General features: G+C 44.5%; 1 protein-coding gene across 3 annotated transcripts in view; it reads left to right on the top strand.

Moving 5' to 3' along the window:
* LRP2 (LDL receptor related protein 2) overlaps window positions 1-15,526 on the top strand; it is a 304,101-nt gene that overhangs the window by 258,648 nt on the left and 29,927 nt on the right. For all 3 annotated transcript variants that reach the window (XM_068245578.1, XM_068245579.1, XM_068245580.1), the window contains 3 exons: window positions 6,512-6,677; window positions 11,182-11,310; window positions 11,645-11,865. In XM_068245578.1, the coding sequence (XP_068101679.1) occupies window positions 6,512-6,677; window positions 11,182-11,310; window positions 11,645-11,865 (516 nt within the window). The remainder of the gene's footprint in view (window positions 1-6,511; window positions 6,678-11,181; window positions 11,311-11,644; window positions 11,866-15,526) is intronic.

Consider the following 15,526-nt stretch of genomic DNA (forward strand, 5'->3'; position numbering starts at 1 on the left):
AATTAACCCCTCGCACACTCATGCATGTGTGTGTAGGTGGCTACGCAACAGAATGTATTCATTCGTACCCCGACTTTTAAGCTGTAGGGATAGCAGTGATTCCTGGATGGTTGATTTCTGTGAATGATTGCCTTGCCTGCACTCAGGTGCATTTTTTCAGCCGCCCACACAGTGTTTTACAAAGTATACACTGCAGTTGGACTGCAGTGACTACATTAAGACTGCATTTATGCTGGGAATACACGTTTTGTTTTCGTGGCAGAATCGTTCCGATAGATGCCTTCGATAGATAAAATTCTGTCATGTCCGATTCTCCGCTCGATTCTTTTCCGCTCGGTTTCTCATAGAAATGAATGGAAAAAAAGGTAAGTAAAACGAACGGAGGATAAGAGAATTGAGCAGAGAATTGAATAGTTAATAGATCGCACAGAGAATCGACCGCAAAAAAACGTATTGGCCTCGATTCACTAAAGGCCTAAAAGCTTTGGTCGTGCAAACTAGGGTGCTAAGTAGTTTGCACGTCTAAAGCTGTTACTGATCGCGTGCAAAGTTTAAGTGGTGCGCGCGAAACGTCGCACTGTTCGCGTATTCAATAGCTTATCAGGCTATTTAGCACGCAGGCGGTGCAATGTTTTGCGCGCACTGTTGCGATGTTTTGCGCGCAGCGCTAAACTTTGCACGTGCAAAGTGCCTTTGCACGTGCTAAGGGGCTTTTCACTGGCGTGCTAACACTTAGCACCCTTTAGTGAATCAAGCCCTTTGTGTGTTCCCAGCATAAGAGCCTTATGCTAGGTACACTTGATGAGATTTTCTGGCAGATTTACTGTCAGATTGATTATTTCTGACAAGCCCAATCTGATTTCTGATTAATTTTCTGTTCACCTCGATGGAAAATTTATCAAAAAATAGGTCGGAAATCTGATCGAACGTGTTGGAAATAATCGATTTAACAGTAAATCTGACAGAAAATCTCATCGTGTGTACCTAGCATTAGGGCAATGACAGCACACTGCAATATTACCCTTACTTCCGGGAGCAAGTACAACGAGTTATGCTATTAGCTATTAGCAAGACCCGGGTTCTTGAGTAGTGAGACTGTTGCTATGGTAACTGTCATTCAGTCGTGGTAATTGTGTAACTCCCGTTGCTTGCTGTCAGAAGTAAGGGTAACATTGCCAGGCACTGTCTGTGCACAGTAGTATTGTCACAATGTTGTGCATCAAGCCCTTAGATTCTTAACCCTTAGGCCGGTTTACACTGTAAACTAGCAGCAGCGATGCGGTGCGTCTCGTGCACCGCACTGCCAGGAACAGGCCTTCGGGACTGGCATTAGGCCAAGCAGGAAGTGACGCGCACTTGCAGTTACTTCCTGCTCCGGGGTATGTGGACGTGCACTGAAGCATATTGTAAAAATACACTTCCGTGCATGCGCGTTGCAACGTCGCATCGGTAATTTTTGAATCCCGGCATCACCATAGACTAACATGACTTTAGGACCGCCAAGGAAAATGCGCGGTAACGTAGTTTTGGACTTGCATCGGGGAATGCAGTGAAAACGTCACTTCCGTCGTGCCGTACCGCAAAAGTATAAAAGTTTCCATAGAGCTTCATTGCCCAGTGGTGGGGTGTGGTAAAAATACCGCACCGCCACAGTGTGAAAGGGCCCTTACAACGAGAAAAAGGAACACAGGCTATTTCTATGTACATATGTTTATCTTTCCATGTAGTATATCAGGGGACCTGAAAGCAAAACTTCCTCTCTGCTCTAAAAGATAAGCAACAGCATAATTATCTTTAAAGAAAAAAACATTTATTTGTTACAGCTGATACAAATCCTTTAATTAACCTGCAGTTTGTCTACTTCCTGCTTTCATAAAAGCAGGCATAGGGTTAACATCCATTGTTTACAAATTAGCTGCTCTGCTGTTGCAGAGAAGATTCCTGAGCTGACACAGCTGAGAGATAAAATTCTACTAGTGATTAGTCACAGATGAGGGGGAATTAGACAGGCTAAACTCTCTAAATACATACAGGGTGCATGTATCTATGTTTTCCTTCTGTCCTGTGCAAGAGTTCAGGTCCACTTTAAGCTGTTGTCCCCTCCCTCATCTGTCACATGTAACACTCCCCAGTCTTCTAGATTGCTCTTTTGGTAACGATCCTCCTTCTCCTGTGTCAGGTTTTTAATCTTAGGATGCTGCAAACTACACTGACGCTTTATAAATAAAAACATAGTAATAATAATTTATCTGAACACTTCCACAGTCTGCTTCACATTATTTATATCCGTCTCACTTATTACATTTCCCACTGTGGGCTTTTATAGACTGGAAATTATATTTTCTTTATAGCCGGAGAGGCAGATAAAATCTTCCTTATTGAGTTCTCCTTCAAGTTCCACCTCAGTTTGACCTGAAGAAACATCTATAAATGTCTCCAGTTATAAATACCGGAGGAGAAATATGTTGCTGAGGGCATCAGGGTCAATTACACCGTTACGTTCTCTTTGTCAGCCGCATAGTGGGAAGGCAGCCCCTGCTGCTGCTGCTGCTCCTGTTGTTGTTGATGATGAATATGGCTAAAATAGAAATTACAAATTATTTTCTGGCAAATGGCAACACTACAGCAATGTATCCCGAACAGCAAACAAGATACATTTTATTTTAATTAACTCTACCTTATTAATAAATTCTGTTTTTAGCATGGTGGCATAGTGGTTAGCTCTCTTGCCTTGTAGCACTGGGTTCGAATTCCAGCCAGAGCACTATCTGCAAGGAGTTTGTATGTTCTTCCCGCGTCTGCGTGGGTTTACCCCAGGCACTCCGGTGTCCTCCCACATCCCAAAAACATACAGATAAGTTCATTGACTTCGCCCTAAAATTGGCCCTAGACTATGATACATACACTACATGATACATACATAAACTCTTTCGTTATCTATACTTTGATTTAGCAAAGGCCCACTTACAACACACTGTGCTGTCCGGAATATAACTTTGCTGCACAATGAAAGCAGATCCAGGGACTGCATGATGATTACTCCCCTGCACTGCATCACCGCTTATTGTGGCATATTGAATACCTGCAGTAAAACTGACAGAGCCTGTCATGACTCATCCCTTCGGAAACCGAGACTTGGGACTTCATGAGAAACCGTAACCAAGAATTGAACTTTATCCCAATCAGTAGCTGATACCCCCTTTCCCATGAGAAAGCTATTCCTTTTCACAAACAGATCATCAGGGGGTACTGAATGGTGTATGGCTGTCTGATATTGTGGTAAATCCCCTCCCACAGTATGATGTCAGGACCATGGTTCTGACATCATCCTGTGGGAGCCTTGTTGCACTGTGGGAAATAGCTGTTTCCAACAGCAAAAAAAAGCAAGCAGCATCTCCTTCCACTGACATATCTTCCAGCAGTAAAACTGTCACCATGTGATAAATGTCAGAATGTAGATCAGGGAGAGAAACGATTTTGCAATGGGAAAACATTGACTAAATAATTTATACATAATTATTGTACAAATGAGGCACTTCAACTTTATTACATTATTTTCACTGGAGTTCTTCTTTAAGAGCTCTTTTACACTACATGCCATTCCAATGCGATTTTACATGCAATTCCAATTTTTCATGTGACTAAAAACATTCCAGCATGCTGAGTTTTTCTTCTTGTGTTAGCATCCAGTTAAAATCCTAATTGGAAATTGGTATTTTCACTTTTATTCATCCTCTCTGAAGTAAAGTGGAGTAGCATCCCTGTGAGACTCTCCTGATACTGTAATTGAGACATTTCAGGGCCGGGCCGAGGCATAGGCTGGAGAGGCTCCAGCCTCAGGGCGCAGTGTAGGAGGGGGCGCACAATTCATTCAGCTGTCATTCCTAATTGTGTTTGAAGCAGAAAGAAATAAGAAAAGGGGATACATAGCAGTGACTGCAAGCCAGATAACTAGATATTAAGGTGTTGGGGAGGTTGTGGGCCCTGTGGCGCCTCTTAGTCTAATAGCAATCAGTGTGTGACGGCTGGGGTGGCAGGGATGGAGGGGCGCACTTTGGTGTCTCAGCCTTGGGTACTGGAGGACCTTGTCCCAGCTCTGCATTCAATTACATATATTTATGTTTGCAGAACAATGTATTTCCTTTGACTGCCCAGTGTATATAAGCTGAGCACTATAATGATGTCAGTATACAGGAATCGCGTCTGATGAAGGCTTCAAAGCTGAAAGCTTACTCCTCTTCTTCTAAGTTAGCCAATAAATGGTATAATCCTGATTCAGAACTTTCATCTTTCTCTGAAGTAAAGGGAGATGTGAAAACTTATTTGTACCACTAGAGGGCAGCAGATTTCCAGGTGAACCGACTATGAGATTCACAGTTGTCTTTATAATGCACTGAAAATATATAGGTTTACTGTACAGTAGTTGGTATCCTATGGATGGGACTCTGAAGAACAAACAAACCCAGACTGGATTATTTAAAGTGTCCAATATTGGGTGGCAAAAGTGTTCAGCCTTTGTGCCATTTCAAAATATGGCAGGATTGAGGAAAGATTGGTTCCATTGCTGTAGCATAAACATCACCGGGCTTACATAGCACATTTTTGGTAGCTTGTGCTTGTGGTCTAGTTGCCTGTATCATGGTGGTCTAGTGGTCCCTATATTATATAAATGTCCCTGGTAGTCTAGTCCTCCCCCCTGACTCCCCCATATAGTGTTCCCTAGTGGCCTAGTGTTTCCCCATATAACATTGTTACATTGGTGTCCCTTTGCATACTTACCAAGAAGAAGATGGGACTCCTCCTGATGGTATCAATTCCCTCCTGCCCCCCACTGGAACTAAAGATTAATTGCCAGGCTGAGCAGTGAGGTACTAGTGCACAGCAGTAGTAGGCAGTTGAAAAATAGTCCCTTGCCTGTCATCAATGTGTATAAAATGGGAGGACGTGCCCAATGTAGTATGCAATGGATAACCGTGGGTAATGAAACAGACTTACCTCAGGTAGAAGGTTTGAATATAATCATTTTATTAGACACAGGAAGAGATGATGCGTTTCACAGGACCTGCCTACTTCTTCAGGTGTACAGTACAGTCTGGCGCTCCTGGTGTTTTCTGTTTCCTTTTTCCTCTCTGGGTTCCGGAGGTTCGTTACCCCAATTTCATCGACCGGACACCCGTCATGACTGTGCATGAATGCCTCCTTCCCCGGCCTACAATGTATCTTCCCCATATGAAACTGAAGAGTAATAGTGGGTCTAAGACGTATTAATGCGCAGCGCTGGCATTCTGTTAAAAAAAAAAAAGATTCCTTTTTATCTGCCTGGTGGCAGCACAGGGCAAAACAGGGGGTTGGTGTTGCGTTGTGCTCTGGTGCCGTCAGCCCTTCTCACTGTCCATAGCAACAGAATGCATCACTAGAAAAAAAGTATAGAGAGCTGATAGTAATAAGTGTGTGATCAATATGCAGGTACCAGCACTGGTAAAATAGAATATAAACAAAAAAAGAGAGAGGACAAAAACCAGTATATGCTGCTCAAAAACTGCACTTTATTGAAAAAGACCATAAAAGCACACACACTTGTAATAATGAGATGTCAGGGAGTAACCTGACTTCAAATAATTACTGTAAATACAATACAAAGTGCTGCAAATGTTGGGACAGTAGGAGGAGTCCCTTTAAGAATAGCATATTTCCCTAATATGGGGGTCTGGCAATATGAACTGGTTGCTAATGCCCTTAGGTTAACACACAAACCCATATCTATGAAACAGCAATCATGATATTAAATGGGAAAATGGGCATGACCATTACATCAGATCAAATACAAAGCCACCTACCCACACCTAAGACTAGTATACTGTATAAATCTAGGACCCTTGGTGACGCCCAAACTGTATCCCTGTGAGGAGACCAATGATGAATACCTCTAAGGTCATAACCACTCATAGAGGGCAGGAAGAAGCGTGACCAATATGGTCAATCATGGAACTCTCAGCAACCAGAATATAGGGCAACAAAAAGTGGACCCCCAGATAGCTTAACATAAACCATCCACTCCATTTAGGGATACTGAGGACACCTTATCCAGTACCTGTGAGGAAACCAAGGATTAGCATGATATGGTTATAACCACTCACAGAGGATAAAAAGGTGTGACCAATATGATCTAAAATTGCATGCCAGCGATGCATCTGTACAAAACTCTGCTCCAAACTCTAGCCTGAGAGATCGAATCCCAATCCCTGCGTGCAACAGTAACTGTGTGTGTGTAGTATGCACCTTTAGGCTTTACAACCATTGGATCAGCATGAGAAATCATAAATTAGCCATTTCTAAATGAGATAATGAAAATCAGAGACTGCATTGGTCTTGTTACAGGTTAATCTGAAATGTAAAATGGCAATGTCTGAACTCTGCCCCCATTTACAGTCTGATAGCCTGTCTATCTAGACACATTATAGAGAGCATGTGGCTCTCAGGCCACTGCTGTAATATGTCCTCTCTCTTACAGGCATTGTGTACTTCAGCATCCGAGGACAAGGCTCTGCATTTGGATCCATCAGACGTGCTTATATACCAACATTTGAAGACTATGGTAACAATATGGTGAAAGACGTGGATATGAACTTGCGCTACATTGTGAATCCGGATGGATTAGCCGTGGACTGGGTTGGAAGGTATGGCAAAGGCTTGCTAAAAGGCATTTATAGTTTCTTTTCACTATTTTACATTTTGTTTAGTATCTTCTTGTGTAGATAAATATGTAGCATTAGTATTTTATTTATTTGGCTTTCCCTTGTAATTGACCTTAGGGCCTTTTTACACTTTATGCGTTGCTATATGTTGCGTTTTAATGTATTTTTTTTTTTTTTTGCAGTGCATTGTAAAAAAGCTTCAGTCTATCAGTGGATAGTGTGAAAGAGGCCATAGGGAAACATGGACACTGGACTGCACATCAGTTGTCATTTCAGTTACAACAGAGAGCAGCTGATATAGGGCTTGATTCACAAAAGAGTGCTAACTGTTAGCACGGCCAATTTCGCGCGAATTTTCGCATTGCGCGGGATCGCGAATTTTCACGCGAATCGATAACGTTTTCACGCGCAAACGCGAATGTTCCCGCAAAATTGATATCGTTTTCGCGCGAAAATTCATGTTTGCGCGCGAAAACGTTATCGATTCGCGCGAAAATTCGCGATCGCGCGCAATGCGAAAATTCGCGCGAAAACGGCCGTGCTAACAGTTAGCACTCTTTTGTGAATCAAGCCCATAGTGTAAAACATCAGTTGCTGACAGTTGTAACTGAAAGGACAACTTATTTTCAAAGTAATGCCCATGTTTCCATATGGCTCAGTTCACACTATACGAATTTTAACTGAAAGCTTTTTCACAATGCACTACTATGGAAAGTTAAAACACATCAGTTTTCCAGTGTATAGTGTAAAAGAAAGGCTTGGTTCACACATAAAATGGTGTCAGTCCTGTCCTGTCAGTTTTTGACAGTTGTTATCAGTTTTGTATGTGTTTATATGGCTGTGTTTACACATAAAAGGTGTACATTTCCAGTCCAGTCAGGTAAAAGTGATTAAAAACTGATGCAAAACTGACAGGACATGACAGTACTGGTCTGGAAATGTACAAATATATGTGTGAACCAAGTCTAAGGCTATGTTAGGGGCTTTAGATAGTGAGGTTCTTTACTGAACAGTTTATGTTGTGGGGCTGACTTTTAACAGGTGTAAAAAAAAAAGTGCGAAGCAGCTCCCCAAAGCAAAGAATCAAGGGTTCTACACATTTGCTCCAGTTTTCTTAAAGTGCATCCGAGATAAACTTTTACTCATTGCATAATTGTGTTCCTTTCTTATAGTTTATAGGGCATTCCTCAAGCCAAATACTTTTTTTTTGTTTTGTTTTAATACTCTAATTCCCTATAAACTAAACAAGCCTTGCTCACAGCTCCTTTTGTGCCTTGGCACTGTAGCAAGAGCTTATGGGAGCTCAGTCTGGGCAGGAGGAGGAGAAGGTTACTAGCCATTGGTTTCAGAGGCAGAGGGGAGGAGGGAGTAGGAGAGGGGACTGAAGTTACACACAGGTAAGCTGATAGCATCTCCAGCCCTCAGCCTGTGACAATGTGACAAACAGAACATGGCTGACATAGGAATAAATCATCATAAACTTTTGAAGCTGTTTGCAGCTAGATTTGCTGTTTAAACTATCTAAACTTTAGATACGATATATGGACAAGTTACTTGTTATAGATAGTTTTTCATCTCGGATCCACTTTAAAACCTGCCTTGATAAAATCACCTGTGAGTTACGAATGTAATAAATATTTTGATTACTGCAGTGATGCAGAGGAGATTGTAGAGGTGATACGATACTTGTGAAGGTCACCTTGTCTAAATAAATAGACTTGTGCAAATTACATTCAGAGAGGGCACATGTTGTGTTACATACCACCTAAGTGTGCCTGTGGGTGCATGGGAGGGGAGACACACAGCCGATGATTGTTTCACCATCTGCTTCTGTTCTAAAACGATGTTGTAGCACCCTCACAGCTTTCATCTGCATTTTTCATACATTACGAATTATTATTTAACCACTTGCCGACCGCACGCTTATACCGTGCGTCGGCAAAGTGGCAGCTGCAGGACCAGCGACGCAGTACTGCGTCGCCAGCTGCAGGCTGATTAATCAGGAAGCAGCCGCTCGCGCAAGCGGCTGCTTCCTGTCAAATCACGGCGGGGGGCTCCGTGAATAGCCTGATGGCGGCTCGCAGGCTAAATGTAAACACAAGCGGAAGTAATCCGCTTTGTTTACATTTGTACGGCGCTGCTGCGCAGCAGCGCCGTAAGGCAGATCGGCGATCCCCGGCCAATCAGCGGCCGGGGATCGCCGCCATGTGACAGGGGACGTCCTGTCACTGGCTGCACAGGACGGATAGCGTCCTGTGCAGCCCGGATCACCGGGGAGGGGACAGGTAGGAGAGGGAGGGGGAATTTCGCCGCGGAGGGGGGCTTTGAGGTGCCCCCCCCCCGCCAGCCACACGCAGGCAGAAGAGATCAGACCCCCCCTGCACATCATCCCCATAGGGGGGGAAAAAGGGGGACAATCTGATCTCTCTGCCTGCACCCTGATCTGTGCTGGGGGCTGTAGAGCCCACCCAGCACAGATCACTAATAACCACGCTGGTCCTTAAGTGGGGGTAAAGGGTGGGTCATCAAGTGGTTAAACAGCATGCAATACCTTGCAAATATAATTGTGACAAAAGTGGACTAGTGTTACATTTGTAACACAGCTGTGTATATGCTTCACCCGCCACAGTGTGCGTCCCACAGGCGTAAACCTAGCTCTGTTCTCACACAAGCTCTCCCTCTAATGAGAACTGACCCTCCCACCGATGCCTGACACCCCCCTGATAACTAAACCCATCCCCCCATGATGCCTTAAAGCGGACCCAAACCAAACATTTTTTTAGTTCAAAATATTTAGTTGCACCACTCTGACACATACAAAGAAAAATAAACACTCCTTCAAGCCTATGAGCATTTCAGTGCATACTTTTCACCTTTCTCTTTCCACAACTTGGGTTATACAGGTGGCAGCCATTAGCAATTCCTCCTTTGCCGGACACCTCCGACTCCACCAGTTTGCCGGATTCTGTCCCGGCAATATGGAAGGAAGGGAGGGGTTCCTGCAAGAAATGTAAAATATTTTATATTTGTCATCATGCAGCTGAAACAAGGCTGCTATTTATTATTATAATTTAGAAAATAGATTTTATTTCTGAAATATTGTATTTTAATTTGGGTCCACTTTAATTAACCCTCCTGGCGGTTTATTAAAAATCCGCCGGGGGGCAGCAAAGTCTTTTTTAAAAAAAAATTTTTTATTTTTTCATGTAGCGAGACAAAGTCTCGCTACATGATAGCCGCTGCTCAGCGGCATCCCCCCAGCCCCTCCGATCGCCTCCGGAACGAGGCGAACGGGATCTCCTGGAAGGCTTCCCCCGTCGCCATGGCGACGGGCGGCATGACGTCATCGACGTCGTGACATCATTGGGAGACCCAATCTACCCCTCAGCGCTGCCTGGCACTGATTGGCCAGGCAGCGCACGGGGTCTGGGGGGGCTCACGACGCGGGGAGCGCCGCGTAATCGGTGCGGAGCGGCGGCGATCAGAGGGCACACGCAGCTAGCAAAGTGCTAGCTGCGTGCTCCAAAAAAAAATTATCAAAATCGGCCCAGCAGGGCCTGAGAAATCCCCCTGCACGGCATAGCCCGTGCTCAGCACGGGCTTACCGCCAGGGAGGTTAATCCCACCACCAGCACCGATTCCAAACCCTAAACGACCCCTTCCCCCCCTCATGCCTAGCCCTTACCGCCTCCCCCCTACTGCAAACCCACCAGCATCCATTCCAATTCACTTGCTATATATGCTAAATAATGGGCGTCGCAGAAGTTTTGGCGCTCCATAAGGCATAATCGGACAGTCGGGTGTCAGGTGCCACCCACTATACAAACTGCAGGCTCCGGCGTCCAGATTTCTGATTATTGCTGATATTAACATCAGTGCCTAAGGGGTGCCTAAACTTCCATGGTTGCTGCAAACAGCATTTGAAGTGTGCACTGTCATAACTGTTTGGATTCAAGTTCCTACAAATACCCTTCTATTAAACTTAGAAGGCTAAGCAATTACACACCATCGGATAGCCCTTCCAGCAGCCTATTGTGTATATAAAAAGCATCACTACCTTGTGTGGCGCATTGAGTTCATCCGCTACCTTTCCATTGAAAAAAGGAGCTGCTATGAAAAGACAGATGTACAACACTCTACTCTGCTTCCAGTGTCACAGCAAAGTGTAATCCTAGGTACACATGATGAGATTTTCTGGCAGATGTCCTGCCAGATCGATTATATAAAACCTGTCCTATCTGATTTCGATCGATTTTCCGTAGGAGTGAACGGAAAATCGTTCAGAAAATCAGATCAGACATGTTGGCTATGATCGATATGGCAGGAAATCTTCCAGAAAATCTCGTGTGCACCTAGCATAAGCTTTCGTTTTACACTTAGCTAGCCAGACTCCATGTTGCTTTATGTCATCATTGCCCTGGTGTGTAAAAATATCTATTACAAATCCTAAGGATTATTCTAATGGTATCTTTCTATAACCGATCAGGCATCTCTATTGGACTGATGCAGGCACGAATCGCATAGAAGTAGCTAAGCTGGATGGACGATACAGGAAGTGGCTTATATACACTCAGCTTCATCAGCCAGCAGCCATTGCAGTCAATCCAGAGCTGGGGTAAGTGTGACATCTGTGGAGGACTATAACACAGATTGATAGCAGCCAGGCTTTTTAAATGTTACTTTTTCTGTGAGAAATCTGGGGAAAAAGCCTGGTTGAGACCATCTGATATGTGACAGTTGAGTGGATGGAGCTATTCTAAGGCTCTGTGGGTGGAGTGGTTGCTGCTGCTTGGATTGCATCATTCTACTCTTCAGACAGCAAAGAGGTGGACACAGACTCCTAAATATGTCCAGCAACCTATCGTCATTAGTAGAGTTGAAATGTATGGAATAGGGTTGGTTTCAGATAAGAAGGGATTCTGTATTAAAACACTGCTCTTCCTATGCAGAATGATGTACTGGACGGACTGGGGTAGACAACCCAAGATTGAATATGCTTGGATGGATGGACAGCAGAGACGGGTCCTCGTTTCCGAAGATCTTGGTTGGCCAACCGGCCTCACTATCGATTACATTAATAACAACAGAATCTACTGGTGCGATTCCAAAGAAAACACCATTGAATCCACCAAGCCTGATGGGACAGACAGACGGATAATTGTATCTGGAGGTAACAGAGGATAATTTTTGTTTTATTCGTTTAAGTAATGCAAAGAGCAGTTATAATGTGCAGAGTAACACAACTCCTTGCAAGCAATCAAAATCTCTGATGTAGCTATGGGAAACTTAAAGGGAACATGTACTGAGTAAAATTATTTAAAATAAACACATGAGGTAACTTCAAATGAACATTAAATAGTTACCTTGCCATCAGTTCCTCTCAGAAGCTCACCATTTTCTTCTGACAATGATCCCTTCCAGTTATGACAACATTTTGTCAGAACTGAAATTTATCAGTTGCTGTCAGTTATATATCAGTTGCTGTTGGTTATAGCTGAGTGGACAACTGATGTGCCCGGTAATGTCCATGTTTCCCTATGGCTCAAGTGGACGATGTTACAGTTTAAAGAGGAACCGTAACGTCCTAATCTACTCAGCACCAGTGTGTAGACCATGCCCACTTTATAGATGAAAAACAAGTATCTCCTAGTAAAATAATATAAATTTACTTAGTTTTTGTAGCTTTAAGCAGGAAGCCACGCCCACCACACTAATTTCATCCGCGGATGTATATTAATCACCCTATTCGCATTGTCTTCTGGGTAGTGACGTTTAGAAACGTCACACTCTCTCCTCCTTGGAAAAAAAAAAAACAGTCTCCTTCAGCAAGAGACAGGCAGCAGAGCGAGCCGGCCACGCCCCCGAATCTCCGTCCAGTGAGCTGACTGAGCAGCGTGTATTCAGCTCTGCTTCTCATTAGAGATGGGAAGTTCGGATCTTTTCAATGATCCGGATGATTCGAATCGGATCATTGAAAAGATCCGGATCTTAAATCCGAATCTCGGATCATTTTACTAGGGAAGCATTCGGTAGTGAAATGACTAGCAGGACAGGTCTGTGGACAGGAGAAGGGGAGGGAGTGGACACACAGAGAAGGGGAGAAGATGGACAGAGGGCAGGGAGTGGACAGAGAAGGGAGGAGGGACGAGCAGAGAGCAGAAATGTTTGCTTGCACACAATACCCACATGCTGCAATCATATGCTGTACATGTATTTCACCTATATGCTCATCTGTGTACTTTCAATGGGAAACGTTGCACAGTGAAAGAAAGCATTCCCAGAAGATAAGTGCAGCTGTATAGAGCGAATGCAGGAGGATCATATTGCAAAGCAATCACAGTGCCTGCAAAGTTACTGAGCTGTGCTGAGCCAAAAGCTTACCATGCACAACTACGGAACAGACAGCCTATACTCAGCAGCACGTTATAGCCAGTATGTGTGCTCTACACATATCTGGCAGTGGCACCCATGTCCCCTCTCTCTCATCTACCTGTCTCCCTGCAAGGCTGCCTCCCCTGAGTCCCATCCAACAGAGCGATCCCTGCTTCCAGGACCCTGCTGCCCGCTGAGAGGGGGCGTGTCGCTACTGGCTCCGCCCCTTTTGCGATCCGAATCGTTCATTTTAATGATTCGGATGATTCGACTCACAAAATAGATTCGGATCAAAGATCCGAATCGTTCATGATCCGGACAACACTACTTCTCATACAAGCTGGCTGCTCTGTAGTGACACACACTTTGATCTGGCAACCCGCACTGCAGCTACTCAATTCTATCTTCCTGACCCTTGTCTCCAGGCCAGTCAGCAAACTAGATCCTGACCACAAACTCTGCCCCCCTGACTAGCAGTCTTCAGATTGGTGAAGCAGCCAGGGGGAACACTTGTTTGAAAGCTGCATACATTACATAGTGCATACAGCCAGGCTTCTTCCTGGTGGCAGAGCTGTTCTGCTGAGCCCTGCACCAGTATTGTGAGACTGTCAGAGGCTTTGCGTCTTGTTCAGCTCTCTCCTGCACACTCGTAGTAGGTTGCAGAAGTTACTAAAGAGTAGGTATGGCTCAGCCTCACAACTCTCCTGACATCCTGACAAGATCACATTCCTGAGCTATTCAGCATTAGGCAGAGAGACCTCTGTTACCGGACTCTGCTAGGAATACAGAAGGCTGACTTTTCAGGAATGTAAATTAAGAGAGGTTTGTCATGTAGTGTTGATGAGGGAACCCCAGCATCCCTATAGATGTACATGCTTCTACCTGGGTGCAAAGGCTGCTTGCTCTGCTTTTTTTTTAACAAATCAACAACTGACACTGGTTTAGATGTTGGTTTTGTTCGTTAAAGTGTACCAGATATGGGAATAATGGGTGTATTTATACTTACCTGGAGCTTCCTCCAGCCCCATAAGCAGTGTGGGCTCCCTTGCCATACTCTCCAGCCACTCTACTCAATTGTTACCCAGGTAATCTGGCAAGTCATGCACTTTTGTGCGTGCGCAGCCCAGTCATGCGCTTCTGCCACACTCCTGTGCCCAGCTGCAGGAGCATGAGACGGTGCACACGCAGCCGGCCAGATTACCTGGGCGATGCTGGATAAGATGGCGAAAGAGCCCACACACTTCATGGTGCTGGAGAAAGTCCCAGGTAAAAATAAATACACCCATTATTGTCATATCTGGTTTCCTGAGTACCTTAAACAAACCGTAAATTTGTAAGGTTTGTAAATTGTGTGGGCTTTTGTGAGGCAGCATGCATTTACGTACTATGGGAGTTGCTTAGTAGCCCCCCTTCCTCATCCATATGGAAGCTTCCATCTTCTGTGTTCCTGTGCCAGAGGTTGAAATTCCCACAGTGATATTCTGTGCCCACAGCAGCCGCAATGGATGGTGTAGTTCATTGATTTGGTTACAGCTCCTGGCTCATATCGCACCTTCCTAGCATCCATTATGGCTGCCAGGGACATAGGAAATCGCTGCAGTTCTCTGGCAAGGGGAGAGAGAAAATAGAGGCCTCCATATAGACGGGCATGTGTGTGTGTGGGGGGGGGGGGGGGGGAGAATATTGTGTTTGCTGCACTTTCAAAAGCCCGCACAATTAACAAACCTCCCTTAGGAAGAGGTTAGTTTAAAAATGTTTTTAAAAATTAGTGCATACTTCCATGGGGGGCACTAGACACCAGGGAACTGTATAAGGGGGGTGAGCACGCCACTTGTTAAATTGCGGTGTGGTTAAAGGAAACCTAAAGTCCATAAAAATAATCCAGTTTAACTTAACTGGGGCTTCTACCTGCCCCCCTGCAGCCGCCCCGTGCCTGCGCGGTGACATTTTGATCCGCTGGTACCCCACAGTGACCCAGTTTTGGTTTTTGGTCACTCAGTCCACTGCGCCTGTGAACTACTCGAATTAGTGATTAAAATGAGGCTTAATTGCCTCAGGTGTGCAGCTGGGAGAGAGGGGGTTAGTAACCCATAAGTCCGTGGTCTTCAAAACATCTTGCACGTGTCCTATTGGACGCGTGCAAGACTCACTATGCACACTTCCTCCTTCAAGCCGGAATGGTTATTACCCCCTAACAGCTTCCTGGTCAGCACACTGTTAAACTGTAATATCACACCACTTGAGCCATATGGAAACATGGACATTACCTTGCACATCCAGTTGTAACTGACAGCTGCTGATATATAACTGACAGCAACTATTATATTTCAGTTCTGACAAAATATTGTCAGAACAGAAAGGGATCACTGTAAGAAGAAAATGGTGAGCTTCTGAGAGGAACTGACAGTGAGGTTAGTATGTATTATTCATTGGCAGCTACGTCATGTGTTTATTTTAAA

The sequence above is a fragment of the Hyperolius riggenbachi genome, chromosome 7 (assembly GCF_040937935.1).
Source record: "Hyperolius riggenbachi isolate aHypRig1 chromosome 7, aHypRig1.pri, whole genome shotgun sequence".
Classification (NCBI taxonomy): domain Eukaryota; kingdom Metazoa; phylum Chordata; class Amphibia; order Anura; family Hyperoliidae; genus Hyperolius; species Hyperolius riggenbachi.